Here is a 22,183-nt window from a genome sequence, read left to right on the forward strand (position 1 = left end):
CATCGTAAGGAATCCTTTCTTTACTTTTTCTGATCAACTTGTTGAACAAACATTTGAGCAACACTTCCAAACATTAAGGTGAAAGCTTTACTCTTTCTGTTATAGTTTTTCCATTGATCATCAAACTGTGCTCATACAAAATACAACTACAACTTTCTTGAACTTCAGGCAGCACGGTGCGATCTTGGTAGATAATTTGGAAATAGCCAACATCAACACAATTTTGAACTCCACTTTAAGCGGCGAAGCAACAGCATTATTAGCTGAATTCAAAATTTCATTGAACTCTTACCTGAAAGAGCTAACGGCTTCCCCAGTCCGGTCCCTGGCAGAAGTCATAGCCTTTAACCAAAAATTTTCTGATGTGGTATGCAGCAATAGATATTCGAGTGAACATTTAAACATACTTGAATAACATCTTGAACGGTGAATTGTACATATCCTCAATGAAACGTTTTTGCAGGAAATGATTAAAGAGTTTGGCCAAGAAATCTTTTTGGCTTCTGAAGCAACTAATGGGATTGGGACTGCAGAGAAGAAAGCAACATGGAACTTAGAAAATTTGACGAGAAGCGGATTTGAGAAACTGATGATCCAGAACAAGCTGCATGCATTGGTGACTGCTGGAGCAGGTGTTGCTCCAGTTCTTGCAATTGGAGGGTTTCCAGGAATCACTGTTCCTGCTGCATATGACAGCAAAGGTGTTCCAATAGGCATTTGTTTCGGTGGATTGAGGGGTTCCGAGCCTAAACTGATTGAAATTGCTTATGGGTTTGAGCAGGCGACAAAGAGCAGGAAGCCTCCAACGTTCCTACCATAAAACTGAATTACATGTCATTTTTGTCTAGATCCGAGCTCTTTCTTCGTTCTAAATCCTAGTCTGAATGTTTTCTTGAAACACGATTCATATAGTTATCAATATCAATTAATCATACGGTTTTCTGAAAAAGACATACATCTGACCCTCGTTTGATCTTTACAAAAATTAAACATTCTTTCTTATAGTAAAAAAAGAAATGAACTTATCAGGGTATAAGCGATTGACCTCAAATAATTAAAAATCAAATTTGATACGGCAAAGATTACCAGAATATTTTTGGGTTTTATTTCCATCAACAGATTTTCGTATGATTTGGTTGGAGTGATTTACTTAGTCAAATATCTGCAGATATCTTTACAATCATTACATTATAAGGCAAAAAGAGATACCTTATGATAACTCATATCTCATCTTTTTTTTTTTATGGAAAAATTATTGTACAACCACACAATACTTCAACAAAGAAAAAACACATTTCATTGTTCTAAAAATGAACATATAGCATAATCTATAGTCATTACATTTTTTCTCAGCTAATACTTTTTACATGTCACATCCACTGTTATATTATATTTTTATCTTGCGACCACTCTCATTTCAACGAAATTCACTCCATTAGTTGAGACAGGATGAGAAGAAAACACAAACAATCACACTTGTCAATACTCGTATCCTGCCTGTGTCAATTACTACAGAGTCAATGCAATGGCTCAAAATGGAAAGAACGTAATGTAGGGATCCGAATAGATTCAACATGCAAATAATTGAAGGCTGCAATTTAGGAAGGTAAAACAATTGAAAACCAGTTTGAATTCATCTTAGTTTAGTATAAATACTAAGACACCAGTTGCAGGTTCGCAAAGCAGAGAAATGGAGAAGGCTGTGTTAGTGGCATGGATATTAGTACTTAGCGTATGGACTACACCAGTTCACTCCAAATACTACTCCAAAAGCCGACCGTATGAGCCAGTTCAGGAAAAGAGAACTCGTCTTCACTTCTACGTTCATGACATTCTAAGTGGAAACAAACCAAGTGCAGTGCAGATAGCTGGTCCAAACACCACTAAGAAAGAGGATGGGCCGACACCGTTTGGCACCACATTCGCCATTGATGATCTACTCACGGAAGGGCCTGAGATAACCTCAAAAGTCATTGGCAACGCACGAGGAATATACGTCTCATCCAGCCAGGGCAAGGACTTGACTTTGGTCTTGTATATTGATCTTGGTTTTACAAGTGGGGAGTTTAAAGGGAGTTCACTCAGTGTGTTTTCCAGGAATCCGATAACGGAGAATCACCGGGAACTGGCTGTGGTTGGAGGGAGAGGGCGGTTCAGGCTGGCCAGGGGGTTTGTTTTGGTCAAGACATATTCCTTGAACATAACTAATGGTGATGCTGTTCTTGAGTACACTGTGGAGGTTGTTCATCCTTGAGGGATTAGGTTTTATTGTATAATGCTGGAAGTTCATGGAAACATTTCTCTTCTTTTCTAACTAATCCAGAATCAGTTTTTACATCTGTTGTTTAAGATGCAAATCCTGGTTTTCACTATTTATTTGTGAGGCATCCCATGTGCCTACAAATTTTATAAATATTAAAAAATATATATATAAAATAATAAGTTAATATTAAATTTATAAATAGTGACAAATAAAAAATAATTTTTATTAAAAAAAAGTAAAAACTATTGAAATATAATGGGGGAGTGGGAAGTTAGATGGATAAGTGGGAGGTTAATAAATAAATTAAAACTAAAATACCAAAATAATTGAGACACTTTTATATTTGTCACCCATTATAGCATCATCCACCAATCATTGACTTGCTTTCCCAAAATTCCAATATTAACTACTTGGTAAAAGTGAAGTTTCTATACAACCTTCACTCAAAAAGAAAGACCAAAAAAGAAAAAAGGATGCAGTATACCAACTACGTTCTTGTTAATGCATTAGTTTATTCAAATTCTTCTCCACTCAATTAACAAATCCTATCAATCTTAGGTCAAGAGGGTTGGTGGGAAAAATGGAACATCTCTCATTTTTCTACCTTGAAAGATGGTCCAAAGAATAGTAGTTGTTGTTTGCCTACTTGTCAAAATTCTTAGAGACTTTTCTCGAACTAGCCTTCCACACATGTCCAATTTTAATTAGTTTAACTGCTCTACTAAACTTTAATTTGCTCCCTTGTATATATACATCCACATACTCTTTTTGATTTCCTGCATTTCAGAGAAGAAAGAAACACAGAGCCAAGAATGGGACGTCTAGATTCACTTTCGGTTTCCATCTTTCTCGTTTTAGCCATAATTACAGGGGCGGCTGCTCAGCCCCAGCCCAATGATCAAGTTACATGGGCGAAGAGAGTCGAAACAGGAACTGAAGTCATAACCACTCTCCAATTCTATTTCCATGACAAAGTGAGTGGGCAGAGTCCAACTGCCACAAGGATTGCTCAAGCTCCCCAAACCAACAACTCATCCACCCTCTTCGGCATGTTGATGATGATCGATGACGCGTTGACTGTTGGGCCTGATCCATCGTCCAAGATTGTGGGACGGGCCAGGGGGTTGTACGGGTCAGCGGGGCAGACGGATTTTGGGCTGATTATGGTCCTCAACTATGGGTTCACGGATGGAATATATGATGGTAGCTCCTTTAGCCTTCTTAGTATCAATCCGGTGATGCAACCCGTCCGGGAGATGGCCATTGTTGGTGGGACGGGCCTTTTCCGGTTGGCTCGTGGGTATGCCCTGGCGCACACCTATTGGGCTGATGCTGCCACGGGTGATGCCATAGTTGGGTACAATGTTACAATTGCCACCTACATTTAAAATGCAGTAATTAGTAGCTTATTTTCCGTTTTGGTTCTGAAATCAACCCACAACATGGCCTTAGAATGTAGGAGGGAAAATTGAGTTGGGCTACCTCTTTTGTTGAGGTATTCAGATAGAATGGTTAATTTAGTTTGTGTTGAGGAGGCAAATGTTGGAGAATATGCATTTTAATTTTCAAAGCTAAAATAAAATGAGAGTAGGTTACTTGGTGGGATGCAGAAGAAGACGAACCGATGGCTGCCATTTATGGAAAACGTAAGCTTGACTTATAATAAGAGTTTTCATGTGTTTGTATCTAATTCAAGTATAACTAATACCAACAATTTAATTCAAATCTTATCAGGAATCGAGAATTAGATGGGTGTGATGGATGGTACGTATGCCCAACAAATATACTTGACTTTTCCAACCTCTCTGCCCTCCATTGTTGCTTAATCTGCCATCATCTCTAATTTCCAACTACTATCACTTCTTTTCTGCAGTGTAATTAATTAAATCAAGGTTCCCAACTCAATTTGTGTTACAAGATTTATATATATCTAGGGTAGAGTTGAAAAACGGAATAAAAAGGCCAGGAGCCCCAATTAGAGTTGAAAAATAAATTAAATTACCCAATTTTCAGTTGAAATTAATTGATAAAAATTTATTTGAATTCGAATTGTTAAACGTATAACAAAGGGCAAAATATCTTTTTTGTTCCATAGAATAGGGGTAGAATTTATTTTGGTACCACAATTACGACAAATATCGCTTTTAATCCCATAAAATTTATAATTACATATTTTTAGTCCCAAAAGTTCACATGCGTTGTGGTTTTGGGACTAAAAAGATTTTGTGATTTTGAGACTAAAAAGACCCAAAATCACATTTTCTTTTAGAACTAAAAGGACATGATTTTGAGTTTTATGAGACTAAAAACATACATGACATAGTTATGGTACCAAAACAAATTTTCTACCCTTATTTTATGGTACTAGAATAGAATTTTGCTATGTAACAAATTAAACTTGAACAAAAAAATTTTGTTAGATAAGCTTTCAAGCTTAGCTCGATCAATCTCGATTCAATTAATACAAAAATAATAATAAAAAAATCAAACCTTTCAAACTTTAGCTTATATTTAATTCTGTTAAAACTCATTTAAACTTTATTAAATCAATAATCAAATAAATTCTAACATAATTTTTAGAACTCGATAATAGTTAAAATTTTGAATAGATTAGAAACACTTATATACCTAACCATAATATATATGTGATATCCATCTCCACGTGCACCTACCCCCATTCAGCACCAGTCCCTTCACTTAACTATGGTAAATTGGGTTTAACACTATGGTTAACAAGTTTTATATATAGTCACCATATATACACCTCTATAAAAACATAAACTTGTCGGAGTCAATGAATTTGTATAAACCTTAATTAGAGGTAAACTAACTCAATTTGTATTGGGTACGTACGTACACTTCATCTACGTGACGTGGAACGCACCAAGTACTATATAACAAAGTTTAGGTGCAGACGGCTGCAAACCTTAATTGTGTAAGTATGTAAGAACGATATATAAAACTAAGGCTTTATTAGTATACATGGATTCATGCGAGAAAATTTTTGTCCAGACCAATTCTAGTAAAATCAAATCAATTTTAAATTTAGTGTATTATACTTATGATGTGATTTGTTTATTTTTTTTAAATTGTACACCAATCACACAATAAGTATATTGTACTTATCGTATGATTGATTCAAATTTGATCAAATTAGATTCGAATTAAAATTTTCCATACACGCGACCCGGTGCTTAGAAGAACACTGGAAATAGTTCAAAAAGTTGGACGTCATGCATGAACAATAAAAATTACGTACCCTAACTAATCTTCCCACTTAAAGTTAATCATCACGCTTCTTCAACAACTCCATATAAGAGAGCTGATCATCGCACCAACTTTTTCATACAATTAACCACTTCCCCTATCGATCTTGAGGATTCTCTCCTCAATGGCAAACATTATAATTTTCATCGTAATATCCTCTTTGTCCATAGCCTGCATACCTAGTGGTTATGCTAGAAAACAAGGTCCTGTAGACAACGAAAAAGCATGGTTCCAGAACATCTGCCAAGGAAATGAAAAAGTGGCCAAGCTTCAGTTCTACGTTCAAGATGTCCTAAGTGGTGAAAATACGACAGTCTACGAGATCGCTCGTGCCTCTATCACTTCTAATTCTCCAACTGCGTTCGGTCAGGTTAGAGTTCTGGATGACCTGCTCACTGCCGAGCCGGATATCAACTCGGAGGTAGTGGGTAGAGTTCAAGGGCTGATCACTTCAGCGGACTTGGAAACATCAGCCTTAGCCATAAACCTTAACTTCGTTTTCACGTCGGGCCAGTATAGTGGAAGCACGATTAGTATTTTGGGACGGAATCAGATCATGAACAAAGAACGTGAGTTGCCGGTGGTTGGTGGTACCGGGGTGTTCCGTTTTGCACGTGGATATGCTATTACCAGCACTCATTCTTACAATGTTGAGACCAGTTATGGTATTCTTGAATATACGATTTATGTGACTTACGTGGATGATTCTAGCATGCGTCTGCAGGCAAACATGTGAAAGCTTCTCCCCTCCCCAAATTTAAGCATTTTAATTTCTTGTGCCCGTTTCCGTTTGTTACATGTAATTCATCTACTTTTGGACTTGGCTAGAAAAGATGTCATGTAATGGAAGTGCATGTATGAAATATTGGCTAAATTACAATGACCTTCCCTAAAGTTTGACATAATGACAAATACATTTTTGTCGTTTGAAATTATCAATTTTGCGTTTACAGTATTTTTTTTATTTTTATTTTAAGAATTAAAAACTTATAAAAATTCAAAGGTGTGAACGAAAAAAATTAAAAAATTATAAAAAGTCCATTCAGTCCATAAAAAAATTTAAAATTTTTAAAAATAAATAATATTTTATAATATTTTTAATCCACATGGGTATTGTGGTCAATTCACCACGGAATATAGATGGAAACCTAACTGATTGGAGTAATTGTTAGACGTTCGTTAAAATTAGAGGAGTATTGATAATTTTTTAAACAATGAAGGGATAATCGTAATTATGCCAAACTTTAAGGGAGATTGTTGTAATTTACCCATGAAACATATATGCCAATGGTTTTAGGGTTTATGATATTCCCTATTTTCTTTGGTTACTAGCCACTGTGGCATGCAATATCTGCACCATATAATCATAGATACGATATAAATTTTAAAAACAAAAATCACATACATATAAATATATGATTAAAAGTGATTAATATGAGTGAAAGTAAATTCTAAATATGATAATATATCGACGATTAAAAGATGATGTAAACCATTTAAAATAAAAAAGTAATTATGCTGGAACAAATATATAAGAGTGCAATTGAAATTTTAAAATTTGCTATTGTGATATCACAAACAACAATTGTAAGTGAGGAGCGATTTATATATATATTATTAAAGTATTAACTATAAATTTATATATATAGGACGTACTTTACAATTTATACCATAATAAAAGAGAAGTCTATTATCATACCCTTTAGACTTGCCGTTGGAATTAGACCCATTTTATATTTTGAAATCAATATTGCATAAAAAAAATAATTATTTATAATTGTTATATATTTTAGACACACATAAAATGCAGTGTGTGGTGTTAGTATTTGGTTTGAGAAACCCAAAATTAGAAATGATTTCAAAATGAATATAAGTCTGCACACATGTAAAAATAGAAACGTATGAATTCAGACCCGGCCCAACAATACCCATATTGATGTGTAAAATGTGACCGCTGATACTAGCAGTTCCCACTCGCCCAATTCACTCACTCTTCTCAACTGTATATCTTTAATCATAATTATACAAACACCTCACCAAATTTTTGAATCAATTACACTAATATTTCCTCTACTCATACGTATAATCCCTCTTAACTCTCATACTATCATCAAATAAAATATAATTGTAAAAAATGCAGTACAATTTTGAGAGAAAAACTACTGATCCCACTACAAGAAAGAGTTTGGGGGTTGGGGCCCAGATTCATGATCACCAAAGCTATAACAAAAGCTGCAAGAGAAACGTCTGGGGGAAGGAAAAAGCAACCTCCAACCCGACTCAAACCCAGATCCAGATTCAGTTGCAGTTGCTTGTGGAAACAAGGGGAAAAATTCAGACACTCGTCCTGTGATAATAGAAATATTTAAAAAAAATTCTATGAAAACTAAAATATTGAATACCCCCAATGATCTAAAATAAAGTTAAGAAGACCCCCTCTGTACAGAAATTGGGTCACACGTACTTTGACTGCGAATTTGTTATGAAAATATATTTTTTTTTTATATATTTTTGCCCTTCCCTCATATTTAATATATATAATATTATATATATTTATTTAAAATAAAATATTATTTATATAATAATTATTTATTTATTATTATATAATAAAATATAATTTTAATTAAATTAATTAAAAACCCTAAAGAGGAGGGCCGACACCCTCCTCACCCTGGGTGACGGCCATCGCGGTCGCCCATCCAGCAAGGGCGATCGCGTTGTAATTATTATTATTATAATTATTATTTTGAATTTTTTTTATAAATTATATATACTATAAATATATTTAATAGTTATAAATTATATATATTATAAATTAAAATAATTAATAGACTTAGTTTGACCGATTGATTAGAATTGGGTATTTTAGTTATTATTTCTAAAAATATAGGTTCAAGTTGATCAGAAGGCGGTGTGCTTATTTATTCATAACATGTGAATAATTTTTTATATTACAAATTTATAATATTTTGATATATCACATGGGGTAAAAATAAATTTAACCCTAGAAACAAGTATAGACAGCGGCTGCATATAATTGACTTGCCTCCATATCTATATATATATATATATATATATATATATATAATAACAGTTGATATTCAAAGGATGTATGCTTATGAATTCTTCCCGAATATGGCGGCCACACATATATATATATATATATAAGGTCAAGCCGAAGCGTCGGAGTCGGGCCAATTTAATAATTGGACTGGACGTACGGTTCACAACTGCATACTTTTCTAGTATGTCTAATTTGAACACGTACGGTTTCCCAAAATATAGAGACTCCTCGTACCTTGTCTATATATGTCTAATGTATTTCCTCACTGGCTCTCTCTCTCTCTATATATAATATTATCCACAGTTGCATGCATGTTAATTAAGCTCATCCACCACTGCTCATTATATTCATCATCATTTTTAGATGAAGATGAAGATGAAGATGGTGTTGCTTTCTTGGATGGTAGTAATTGCAGCTATGGTTGTGGTTGATGGACATTCACCTACTGGTAGTAATGAAGGGCCCAGAGAAATGAAGGACTGGTACAGAAAACTTCCTCACATGAAACACAAGGTAACAGAGCTTCATTTCTACCTGCACGACATCGTCAGTGGCTCTAATCCAACCAATGTCCCACTCGTTGTCACTAATTCCACTTCTCAATCACCCACTTATTTCGGGCTAATAGCCGCGATTGACGATCCATTAACAGAGGGCCCAGCCCCTGACTCCCCTATTGTGGGTCGAGCACAGGGGCTATTCGGTTCCACCTCTTTGGACAAGATAGCCTACCATATGACCTTCAACTTTGTGTTCACAAGCGGAAAATACAACGGCAGCACGCTCAGCGTTGTCGGCCACAACCCGTTTATGGATGAGTACCGTGAGTTGCCCATTGTTGGTGGCTCCGGTGTTTTCAGACTAGCCCGTGGTACCGCTCTGTTGAATACCCTAACCTTCAATAGCACGTCGGGAGATGCTGTTGTTGAGTACGATGTTGTGGTATTGCATTACTAATTAGTGGGACACCTACCCACGTACTGAAACACAGTAATTAATGTGGTAGTTACGTATTTTGCAGTCGTCTCTGTCATTTAATGAAATCCCCAAATGCATATTGCTTATTCTAGGCCCTAATTGGATGATTCTTTTCTTTTCTTTTTGGGTATGAAGTGAATTTCTATGATAATATGAAATATAAAAAGAAGTTTTAAGGATTTTCGTGCACGTGTTTCAAAAACAATAACAATAATGAAGCTTAAGAGATTAATCAATTTGGTTTTCAGTTATAAAAATCAGACAACTTCATAACAAGTCATGAGAGGGACTCTCTATCAGTGCTTGAAAAATAGCATGATGTAATTAATGACACATATATATCCATCCTATTTTTAAAATCGACACATAATTTTAAGATAATGTGTGGTTTGCAAGTGTGGATGAATGGAACAGGTCAGGAAGATGTACATCTAACCATGTCATAGATCGATGAGGTTTATTAATCACAATTATTAATTTATGACATATGTCAAATAAAATGAACAGGTCTGGCCCACTCTTTCAATATTTACTTGTGGTCTTGTCTCACCTTTTCATAACAAGACATCAGCTTCCTCTTCAATTCCATCCTTAATTCTTATCCACGTGATTAAATGCTTTTAAGCTGTTACTATTTGTATTATAGAAATTAACTAACCAAAAAATATTATTGTTTCGTGTATACATATATAGACATCTTTATCTAAGATCTTTAATTATAGAATTAGAATTACATATTTAATTATCATAGAATTTAATGCAATTTATCTATTTATAATATTGCAAATGAGCAAATTACTCTTTATGAAAAACAATAGTGATTTGTCACATTGTGTTTCGTAAAATAAAACATTTACATCCCTATTTAAGAAGGTAAATTGTTATTCTATTGAGCCTCCTTTATGACCACATCAATATATATTGTCCATTGTAACAAAGATAATCAAATTACATTATATGGTTCAATGATAGGAGTGGGAGGCCAAGAATGTGAAGGACATTATCTAATTAAGCAAATTGGAGAAGAAGACGACATGCCGTTCTAAATTAATATTGACAGTTGACACATTCTTCAGTAACAACTCCTATAAAATCCCGTTCTTGCTTAGAAATATTAATCATATAAACCAATCACCATTTCCCCATCTTGAGAATTCTCTATTAGGCAGTAAAGATATGGGAAAACTGATCTTTCTTACTGTGATGGTAATTTTCTCCTTGTCCTTAGCCATACTTCCAACAGCTGGTTATGCAAGCAAAACCGATCCTCTATACACCGACGACAACGATGAATCGTGGTTCCACAACCTCTGCCATGGAAATGAAAAGTTCGCCAAGCTCCATTTCTACGTTCAAGATCTACTAAAAGGCGAAAATCAGACAGTTTATGAGGTAGCTCGCGCGAACATCACTTCTAACTCCGCGACTTCGTTCGGTTCAGTTCGAGTCCTGGATAATCCAATGACAGCGGGGCCTGATATCAACTCGGAGGCCGTCGGCAGATTTCAGGGGATTGTCACTGCTGCAGACCTGGAAATATTGTCCTTCTCCATGAACATTAACTTCGTCTTCACGTCGGGCCGCTTCAGGGGAAGCTCCATCAGTATTTCGGGAATGAACCAAGTGATGAACGAACAGCGTGAGCTGCCGGTGATTGGCGGTACCGGAGCTTTTCGTTTTGCTCGTGGATATGTGATTACCACCACTTACTTTTCTGATCCTGACATGGAACACAATGTTTTGGAATACACGATTTATGTGACTTACGTCCATCAATCCAGCATGAGTTCTTGTCGTGCAAACATATGAAAGCTTGTCATGAAGATGGTAATGATGAGGGTTAAATTGATGCACACCGACACAATCTTTGGGGTGTTGAAAAATGCAACAAAGTCATGTGTGTATTGTATCCTTATTTGAATAAATGTGCATTAATTTAATCACTTAAATTACTTAAAATTTTGCACTTACTTTATTATGATATACTTTCCTTTATTTTTTTATTTGAATAAAGTGAAATAGCACGTACTAATTAAGTAAGAAGCACGTGATAATATTTCCATGGAATTTTTTATTTTGCTCAACTAAATGAAAGATTCAAAGAGAGCAAGGCATTAATTAAACAATCTAAGTGATTAAAAGCATGAAATGCTGTAAAGGAACATTTTGTGAAAGGTAAAGTACGTAATGAACTATTGTTAATTGAAATAAATCGATTATAATAATTCATATCGAATATAAAAAATCTAATAAAAATCATTACAACAATCATACAGTGATCAATAATATTAAATAAATTCAAATATTTTGAATATCTTGGATCGATGTTAACTGTAACAGACAGGTAAAATGAATCGAAATTCAAGTAAAACATATAAGGGCAGTGATTGAGATGGTCTTGTCTTGGCTACTCGGAGATATCTTTGGTTGTTAATTATAACCATCTTATTAGACATAAGTTGTAACTACTGAAGAATTAGAGGAACACCGGCCCATATATTTTCCCGACATACATTTATAAAAGAAAAAGTCCATCGATGTTGTGGCGGAGTTTGGCGAGACCCCTATCAATCTATTCATCTAATGTAATCCGTTTACAATAAGAAAACCATAAAACAGGATTACTTATATATTTTACCGGACATACAAGTTTTAAAATTGACCCAGCTTTGGGGCATATTTCTTCGATTAATTTGTAGAATAGCAGTGGTATATATGTTGGCATTTCTTTATTATTAGCTGATATATCCTAATCTTATTAATTAAGCAATTATTGAAACTGACATGACATTTCATGTGATTGATGATGTCCCATTGCATGTGTTGTTTGTATATATATGGGACCGTGACTATATCATCAGCCTCAAGTCGAGTAATTTGATAGACACATGGCCTTGTTTGCCAAATTTTGTGGTGTACGGGTGATTGGTGCACCATTTCGCTAGTTATTATTCGTTCTGATTTCAATAAAAAGAATAAGTTTTGAATTTGGTAAGTTACTCAAATTTCTAATTTACAACGGCATTTATGCATGCATCATCTTCATAAATCTAATCCATTCGATATTAAATTCCAATCGCTACGCCAAATATCATAGCTCAATATGATAACCTACTTATTTCGCCCAATAAAACTTAATTAATTCAATTGCCAAGTGAAAATCCAATAATAAGATTAGTTATGAGTAGAATTCATCCAATGTGAATTTAGTGTAACACCAATGGTTTTGGTTAATGGGTAAGCCGTAGGCCCTATATTCAAATTTAAAGTCATAGGTTCGATTCCCATTAAATATATAAATATTTGTCGTACTTTATATGTGTTTAATGTAATTTATTTTATATTTTTTTATTATATTAATATATTAATCGAACCAACATATTATTTAATAGCTCAATTTATAAAAAATATTGATAGAATCATATAATTACCACTTTTTAATGGAGCAAAAAGATGTCGGAGGACAAAAGAGAAATTTCAAGAAAAATAATTAGAGAAGGAGCACATATATATTTTTATGATGGGAGGTATGTACTAAATTGAGCATAGAAGAAGCATATTCTCCACTATGTTTTCGAAGTGTGCTCAAATTAAGACATGTGCTTGAAGTGTGCTCAAATTATTTGTCTTATGATGCGGACTTCCGTGTGGTTTGTTCTTCTTTATTCTTGGGAGGGTGGGTGGTCTTTTCAATGCAGTTAGTAGCTTCTCGTACAGCTCTATTAAATTCCGTGAAATAATGGTGCTGCATTGTTGGTGGGACTCACCGCCGCATGTACATATATGCGGTGCTTAATGTTTAAGGATCCTTACATTCTTTTCTATTAAAATTTAATATAATTATACATACACCTTCTATGATTTAAAAAATTACATCAAACATCTTTAAAGTTTACTTTCGTCTAATAAATTAGTCCCTTCTTTAATCAAAATTTAACAAATTTTACTGATATAAACAAAAAAGTAGAAAAAAAAAAAATCTATATGTACCTCCAATTAACTTATTACTGACTTATTGCAGGTTAAATGACTCTCTTTATAAACAAATACGTCTTCACGCGTTGATGCATATTGGGAGGTATATCTTCACCATTATATAAGGATAGTTTAGATCGAAAAAAAATATTTGGTCTACCTACAATAAGTCAGTAATAAGTCAATTAAGGGCATATATTAATTTTCATTCAGTTTTTCTGTTAATATCAGCAAATTTGTGAATTTTAACTAATGTATGACTAATTTGTTAGACGAAAGCAAACGTCAAGGATGCTATATGCAATTTTTCAAACTACAAGGGGTCTATGTGTAATTACACCAAACCCTAGGGAAGGAAAGCGTAATTATCCTAATATTTATTAGAAAATAAGGGTTTAATGCATTTTGCACTATTGAATTATATATTTTATCTTGTTTACACTCTTAAAGAATGAAAGGTAATAAAGACATATCTAGCAAAATAATTTGGTATTGAAAGGACAAAAATACATTTCTCACTTACTCATGTACATTTTATTTTACTTCACAGAATATGTTTTATTAAAATATCTTCCCCAAAGTGATTTAAAATTTTAGTCATATTTTATTTTAAAAATAATATTTGTAATTTATATTTTTTTATGAATTATGGAACACAAAAAATATTTACAAGCTCAATATATGTTAATATATTTTACAAAGTAAATAAATTGTGTTAAAAAGTATATGTAAAGATATGTCAATATATAATGCATATAATATTATAAAAAAAGTATGTTATATAACTTATATATTTTTATTCAATTACATGTCTACATAATAGAAATATATATATCATATCATTACTTAGAAAATATAAAATATGATATTAATTATATTATAGATTTGCAGATTTTATAGTATATATATGTTCGATGTAATATTTAAATTTGTATTGATAATTTATTTATTTTTTTTAAAATAAATATATATAATAGCACAAGCAAAATTTATGTAAATTTTTTACTAGTTATGTAAAAAATATAAGAATTGTAAATCTTGCATAGTGTTTATTTTAAATAAAAAAATTATAATAATTCAGATTATATTTAGGAGAATAATTGTAATAGAGATATTTTAGGGTGTAAATAATAAGGGTATTTTCATCATTAAAAAATGAGCGCATATCATGAGGGGTTATTTTGTTAATTTTGATAGTTCAGGAACATAAATGCACTTTATGTATAGTTTAGGGGTGTAAAGTTTATTTAAACCAGTAAATTATGGCATACTCTACGTGTGTACATGATTCTTTAATTTATAGTTTTTTTTACTATTTAATAAGTATATACAAAATAATAAATAACATTGTATTTATAAAGAAGTGATGATAAATAAAAAAAAGATAATGATATAATATAGAATGAGCACAAGATGCATGAGAAAAAAAAAACTATCAAAAGATAATGGGGAAGAGAAAAATTAGATAAAAAAATAAATAAGAAAATCAAATTAAATAATAAAAAAATATAAAATGGCAAACCCAAAAAATTAAAGGATAAAATATTTTTTTGATACCATGTCGGTGTCGCTTTTGGTACTATAAAATATGAAAATACGTTTTTACTCATGTGACTGGCTGATTTTAACTTTAAAGGCAATGTTTTTTTGGGTACCATTAAGAGAAAAAATATATATATTTTAACCAACTTTGACCATAAATTATAAGAAATTTTTTAATTTTTTACAAAAATAAAAATATTAGGAAAATTTTATTTTAATATATAGTAAAATAGCTCTAAAATTATAATTTTTGAATCTTCATATAATTTCTAGGAACTTTTTTATTATTTGTAAAATTGAATTATTATTTGATCTAAAAATATATTAATATTTGAGCACAAACAATAAAAAGTAAAATTTATTTTTTGAATAAAAGTATTAGATAAAATTTATTTTTATTAAACAATAAATTAAATTTTAAATTATAAGTATTTGTATTTGAGATAAATTGTAGCATCTATTATCTTTTTTTTTAAATTGAATTTTTATTTTGCTTGAAAATACTTTAATAAACTTTGATCATAAACTATAAGAAATAAAACTTTATTTTTTATAAATTAAAAAATAAAGAAATTTTATTTTAATATAAATAAAAAAAATAGTTTGTAATTTATAATTATATTTATTTTCGATAAATTCTAGCATATTTTAATTATTATTTATTTCAGAACTATTCTAATAAACTTTTGACCGCAAGAAAAATAACAAATAAGTTTTAATTTTCCAAAAATAAAAAGTATTGGAGAAATTGCAATTTATCTCATGTGAAATTAGAAAAATTAGAAGAAATATGAAAAAGAAGATATAAAAAATTACTCTAGCATTTGAAAATTGATGCGCTGCCTCCCTACCCACCAAGTGCTTTGCATTTGTGTTCAAATGTAAAGGGGGTCATGTGCGTCCTCTGTTTTTTGAGGGTTAAATTTATCAAAATATCAAAAATCTCCTTATAAAATTTTGAATATCAAAATCACTCTTATATTATGAATAAATAATAACACCGTCTCCTGATCAATTTGAACCTTTTTTTTTTAGAAACAATAACTAAAATACCCTTCTAGTCAACCAGTCAAACAAAACCTATTAATATATAATTATTTTAACTTATAATATATATAATTTATAACTATTAAAATATTTCTAATATATATAATTATAATTTATAAAAAAATTTAAAATAATAATTATAATCCCCACCTACTTCGCTCCCACCCCCTACCTCCCCTCCCCTTCCCACCCCCACCGCCCATCTGGGAGACGTCGGTTAATAGATGTAAATAGACGACGTACAAAAATTCAAAATAATAATTATAATTCCCACCTACTTCGCCCCCACCCCCTACCTCCCCTCCCCTTCCCACCCCCCACAGCCTGTTTGGGAGACGTCGGTCGCTCTCGCTGGAGATGAAGGGTGAGGAGGGCGCGGCCGCGGTGAAAACACTTTTAACTAAATTATTTTTTATTATATAAATAATTAAATAATATTATATAAAATAATATTTTATTATTAATGAATATTATACTAATAAATATATAATATTTATTATTACTAACTATATTTAATATTATATATATTAGATGTGATAGAATGGCAAAAATGTCAAAAAAAAAGGTACCTTCATAGCAAATTCACAGTCAAAGCGCGTGTAGACCAATTTTTGTACGGAGGGGTTTTTGAACTTTATTTTATATCTCAGGAGATATTTGATATTTTAATTTTTATAAAAAAAATTTCAACATTGTAATAAGTTACATGGGGAGTATTTGAATTTTTCCTTTTTTTCATAAAAAAGTTGTTTTTAAATTTTACAATAAGGAGGTTAATTGCATTTAGTCCTACCAACACCTAATCTTAAGACAATTCAATAAATAACATGTCCTTTTGTGTGTGGGCTACTCATCAACACCTACTTAAAGATGTTTTCACAAACGTATGATTTTTGTTCAACACGTACAACATTATGATGAGTTGTGTGGAAAGAAGAAGTTGGAGTTGGTGAGGGATAAGGAGAATTTCCCATTTTTGCAAATTCCTCGTGGACAAAATGGCACTCAAGCTATGCTAGAAAAAGCAAATTATTTCCATTTTTATTAAAGGATTAGGGTTGAAGGAAGTTGCCAATCTTTGAAATTTTAGAATTGAAAAGGAGTGGGTATATAGGTCTAAAGTTGTGGGGGACATAATTATAAGTAAGCATGGATGATATATATGCATGAGGTGGTCGCAATTGGTGGCAACATCAGTTAATCGAGTGAAGAGTAGCCGACAGTGGATGAGTTTAAGATGGACAGCGAGTGAAGACTGACTTTCACAATATTATTAAATGATAGTAATATATATGGAACGCAGATATGTATAGAAATTAAGTTAGGTTAAAAGGGTACTTTTGTGTAAATAAGATGTTTAAAATTGAGATATGTATCTATTTGACTTTAAGAAAAAAAATTCAAGTAGTAATTAAGATATTTGTAAAAACTTATTTATCAATTTGATATATGTTAAGAAATTCAAATACTAATTACATCATTGTCATATAATTTGACAATGATATTAAAATTCAACTACTGAAAGAATTTGTACTCGCGCGCTGTCTATAATTAAGTGGTTCACGGAACTCAACGAATGGCCTGAAAGAGGTAGCCATCAAAATTCAGATATCTAATGAATAGACAAAATATCAAATTGATGGTACAATGTATGTCATGAGTGGCTAAGAAATCCAGATAAAATAAATACGGAGAAGATCATCATATTCTATATATACTTCTTTCTTCAACAACTCTTACATAATCCCATCCCATCCTCGTTTTTTAAGCTGATCAAACCATTCAGACCATCCTATCTTCAGCATTGTCTCATTAACGTGGTAGAGAATATATATATATATATATATATGTGTGTGTGTGTGTATGGTGTTTATTTTTTAATTTACATTATTTTATTATTAATCCTCAGATTTTTTTTTTCTTGAGAAATGAATTTTTATTATAATATGAAATTCTAAGAAAAATAATTTTCTTGTAAATATGGTTTCTAAAATCATAGATAAAGAAAACCTTAAAAACTTTGAAAGTCGCGTGGATATATATATATATATATATATATATATATATGTGAAACAAAATAAATAATGCAACAAAAATTACAACAAAAAAAAATCCAATTTGTTGCTTGTAGAATAACATACTACATACTCATCTTGTAAATCCATTTAAACCTAATTCTAAGATATTCAACAAATAATGTGTCCTTGTATATTTGGATGACATGGTTTATTTTTTATCGAAAAGCTAATATATAGCATAAGTCATTGCAAACACTCCTAATTGATGCATATAATCACAAAAGTGATCAATAACATTGAAATATTAGTAATTAAATCAACTTCATATTAAAAGATTAATGATATTAATTCAAAGGTAACAACCCTACACAAATATCTCTTGATTCAGGTCGAGCTCAAGGTTGTGGTGACATGACAAATCCGGATGGTTTAAGATTCTTCAGTAGACCAATAATGAACAATTGGAGATAGCTATGGTCAACAATATTGTACAATTGTTAAGCTTGTTGAGTTGAACTCCAAATAAAACTCGTCCTCTAACAAAATATCAATTCATGGTTCAATATATTTGAGTGGCCAAGAAATATCGAAACCTAATCAAGTAAGAATGGAGTAGATGAGAGTGCGATGGGACTAATATCCAAATTCTACACATGTACATTTCTTGGATCAGCAACGCTTATATAAACCTATCCTCGGACAAAGCTAATCACACAATTTCCCCAATTCCCATCGATCTTGAGCAATATTGTCTCGTACGCAGAAAGAAATGGCAAAACTCTTGATTTGTCTTACGTTGATTGTTATTTCCTCCTTGTCCATGGGCCTGCCGAGCAGTACTTATGCTAGGAAAACAGGTCCTCCGGCTCCGGACAGTACTGATGAGAAGGAGTTATGGATCCAAAACATTTCCTTTGATGGGAAACAAAGAAGAGTCACGATTCATTTCTATGTTCAAGATTTATTAGCCGGTGAAAATAAGACAGTCCACGAGGTAGCAAGGGCTTCTATCACTGCTGATTCCCCGAGTGACTTCGGTCAGGTCCGAGTGTTGGATGACCTAGTCACAGTCGGGCCTGATTACCACTCGACGCCAGTCGCCAGAGCTCAGGGGCTCATCACTTATGCAGACCTGCAAGTAGCAGCCCTGGCGATGAACATGAACTTCTTTTTCACCGCCGGCATTTTCAACGGAAGCACCATCTGTATTTTGGGAAGGAACCAGATAAATCTACCAGAACGTGAATTGGCGGTGGCTGGTGGTACGGGGTTCTTCCGTAATGCTGCTGGATATGCTATTACCAAACTCTACTCTTACGATGCTGAGAAGGAGTATGGTGTGTTGGAATACACGCTTTATCTGACTTTACCCGGTTCCTCGCCCCGCATGGTCGCCGCTACTGGTATTCATGCAGACGTATGATCAGTGCGTACGTGGCTTTTGATGAAGAAGATAATAATTTGGGTTAAATAATAAAGTATTTTTTCTTTTTCAAATGTTAGAAAAAATAAATAATAAAAATTATTTTTTAAATCCTAGAAAGAAAAAGAGAGAGTGAGAGAGACCTGAGTGTGTGTGTGTGAACGTAAGGATGTGTATGTTTTTGTCTAATGATATATTAATTTTATATAATTTATAAAATCTATTAAAAAAGTCATGAAAGTTAACTTTTTTCAAAGAGTTAATTGATATCTCAAATGATTTTTTTTTGAAATCTTATACGCTTTGTTTAAAAAAAAAAAAAATTAAATATCTTATTGGAGCTTATAGCTCTCAAATATTTTATAAAATGTTTTGAAAAATTTATAAACTTAGCCAAACACCCTCTTAATTATTACTCAAATTGAGTATAATTAATTGGGTTGCGTTAATTATAGTAATGACAAGGTGGGAGTATAATTTTACTCCTAGATCACAGACCTTCATTTGTTCCTACACGGCGCAACAATAGCAGTCCCGACCCAGATTGTGCCATTGTGGACAGAGCCCAATAGCTATACTCGGCTCCTCCTCTTAGGACCATATGTTGATAAGTTTTAAAAGGCTATCATTTTGACAGTATATATCGATATAATTGATCAAAATGTTTGTAATCATATATATAATTATTTTTTTAAAAAACACTACCAAAAGAACTAAGAATTTTTTTTAATAATTATATAAATATATATATTATTAAGTTTGGTTTATCTTGCAATAAAATAGTTGGTTACATGAAAAGCGAGTAGTCTACTTGTAATTGTGAAGGTTGAGGTTGGAGTAATTGAATTCATATTTAAATGTTTTAATTTATATATAGCTGCGGTCCATATATATATATTAAGTAGTAGTCCTGTTACCACTTGCCATACATATTAATATGGTTGACATTATTATTAACCAATTAAATTGAATTTAAATATTGTTTTGCAACGTATATACATAGTGCCACCCTTGCTTAAAAGCTTGATCATATATACAACATATATTTCACCAAATATTCCCATCTCTCGGTTGTGTAGACAAGTAGTGATGATTTTGATGGTTATATTCCTCCTTTTGCACAGCAATATATGCACGGAGCTGGGATCATGCAATATGCTTCCAGACAACAACCTCAGCAATATGATTGCATCGATTTTATTTAATATTGATTAATATATATTATTAATTTATCATAGGTCATAGTTATTAAAATTATAGTTAATAATAATTTTCTTTTTCTAATGATGAAACGTGTAACCTCAATATTCAGACATCGTTTTCTCTATAAAATTAAATCAAATTATTGCTCAATTAAAGCTATAAATTTCAACAACCTTAATTAAATAAATACGGAGAAGATGTACGAGAAGAAATTTCAACAGGCCGCTCTTAAATATTGACATTTTACACATATCCTTCTTCAATACCAACTATATTATAAATGGGGTAAATTGCAATCTATCTATCTTTGTTAAGAAAATTAGACAAATAATCCCCTTATGAAAAATAAAATAGCAATTTATCCCCTCACGTTTTTCAAAATTTAGCTATTTATCCCCGTATAATTCTTAAAATGAAATAATTTACCTCCCTACCCTAAAAGACAAATTGCTTTATTTTTTAAAACATGGATCAAGCTTTTTCATAATGAGATAATTTGCTTATTTCTAATATTACAAAAAATAAATTGCTATTCGGCCATTATAAATATCCCACCCTGGCTTATAACGTTGAAAACACAATCCACCAAGTCTTCCTATATATCTTCACTATTCTCTCGTAATTAACTTGATAGAGATAAAGGATATGGAAAAAGTGATGAGTTTTCTTATGAATTTGATGGTTATTTCCTCTTTGCCCGTAGCCACATATGCTACGAAAACAGGTCCTGTAGACACCAAGGAACCATGGTTCCAAGTCATCTCCAAGCATGGAAATGAAAAGACAGCCAAGCTTCATTTCTATTTTCAGGATTTAATAGGTGGTGAAAATAAGACAGTGTACGAGGTAGTCCGTGCTTCTATCACTTGTAATTCTTTGTTTCCGTTGGGTTCAATTCTAGTCATCGATAACCTAATCACAGCTGAGGCGGATATCAAGTCAAAGCCAATTGGCAGATTTCAGGGGATTGGCGCTTCTGCTGACCTGAAAACAACAGCCGTAGCCTTAAATGCTAACCTCTACTTCACGTCGGGAGGCGTGAATGGAAGCACGATCAGTGTTTCGGGAAGGAGTGCACTAATGGAGGGACGTCGGCGTGAGCTGGCGATCGTTGGTGGTACCGGGATGTTCCGTTTTGCAAAAGGATATGCTATCACCAATTATACTACTATTGTTGAGAATGAATATCTTCTTGTGGAATGCACCGTTTATGTGACTTACATGGACGAATCCAGACATGAAAGCTTCTCAAGATAATAATAAGCTGGCTGGTTAAGGGCATGCATATGTGCACACCACGCCTACATTTATAATCTACCTATACATTATTTTATTATTATTATTATTATATATATGTATGGGGTTTTAATTTAATTTCGGTGTTTATTGACCTATTATTACGT

General features: G+C 32.3%; 8 protein-coding genes across 8 annotated transcripts in view; all 8 read left to right on the top strand.

The window, feature by feature from the left end:
• LOC105169917 (putative amidase C869.01) overlaps nucleotides 1-937 on the top strand; it is a 2,479-nt gene extending 1,542 nt beyond the window's left edge. The window contains exons 4-5 of the mRNA XM_020695865.1: nucleotides 86-367; nucleotides 464-937. Of these exons, the coding sequence (XP_020551524.1) occupies nucleotides 86-367; nucleotides 464-820 (639 nt within the window). The 3' untranslated portion in view covers nucleotides 821-937. The remainder of the gene's footprint in view (nucleotides 1-85; nucleotides 368-463) is intronic.
• On the top strand, nucleotides 1,522-2,294 carry LOC105169760 (dirigent protein 4-like). The gene has a single exon (XM_011090266.2). The coding sequence runs from the start codon at nucleotides 1,691-1,693 to the stop codon at nucleotides 2,252-2,254; it is 564 nt and encodes a 187-aa protein (XP_011088568.1). The 5' UTR covers nucleotides 1,522-1,690; the 3' UTR covers nucleotides 2,255-2,294.
• On the top strand, nucleotides 3,032-3,953 carry LOC105169761 (dirigent protein 23-like). Its single transcript, XM_011090267.2, has one exon. The coding sequence runs from the start codon at nucleotides 3,076-3,078 to the stop codon at nucleotides 3,649-3,651; it is 576 nt and encodes a 191-aa protein (XP_011088569.1). The 5' UTR covers nucleotides 3,032-3,075; the 3' UTR covers nucleotides 3,652-3,953.
• On the top strand, nucleotides 5,615-6,436 carry LOC105169762 (dirigent protein 21). The gene has a single exon (XM_011090268.2). The coding sequence runs from the start codon at nucleotides 5,655-5,657 to the stop codon at nucleotides 6,264-6,266; it is 612 nt and encodes a 203-aa protein (XP_011088570.1). The 5' UTR covers nucleotides 5,615-5,654; the 3' UTR covers nucleotides 6,267-6,436.
• On the top strand, nucleotides 8,853-9,607 carry LOC105169763 (dirigent protein 21-like). The gene has a single exon (XM_011090269.2). It carries the CDS (start codon nucleotides 8,958-8,960, stop codon nucleotides 9,549-9,551), a length of 594 nt encoding a protein of 197 aa, XP_011088571.1. The 5' UTR covers nucleotides 8,853-8,957; the 3' UTR covers nucleotides 9,552-9,607.
• Nucleotides 10,749-11,381, top strand: LOC105169764 (dirigent protein 22). The gene has a single exon (XM_011090270.2). It carries the CDS (start codon nucleotides 10,749-10,751, stop codon nucleotides 11,379-11,381), a length of 633 nt encoding a protein of 210 aa, XP_011088572.1.
• Nucleotides 18,791-19,832, top strand: LOC105169918 (dirigent protein 11-like). The gene has a single exon (XM_011090471.2). The coding sequence runs from the start codon at nucleotides 18,924-18,926 to the stop codon at nucleotides 19,575-19,577; it is 654 nt and encodes a 217-aa protein (XP_011088773.2). The 5' UTR covers nucleotides 18,791-18,923; the 3' UTR covers nucleotides 19,578-19,832.
• LOC105169919 (dirigent protein 11-like) lies at nucleotides 21,426-22,037 on the top strand. Its single transcript, XM_011090472.1, has one exon. The coding sequence runs from the start codon at nucleotides 21,426-21,428 to the stop codon at nucleotides 22,035-22,037; it is 612 nt and encodes a 203-aa protein (XP_011088774.1).

This window comes from Sesamum indicum, linkage group LG8, assembly GCF_000512975.1.
Source record: "Sesamum indicum cultivar Zhongzhi No. 13 linkage group LG8, S_indicum_v1.0, whole genome shotgun sequence".
Taxonomy (NCBI): domain Eukaryota; kingdom Viridiplantae; phylum Streptophyta; class Magnoliopsida; order Lamiales; family Pedaliaceae; genus Sesamum; species Sesamum indicum.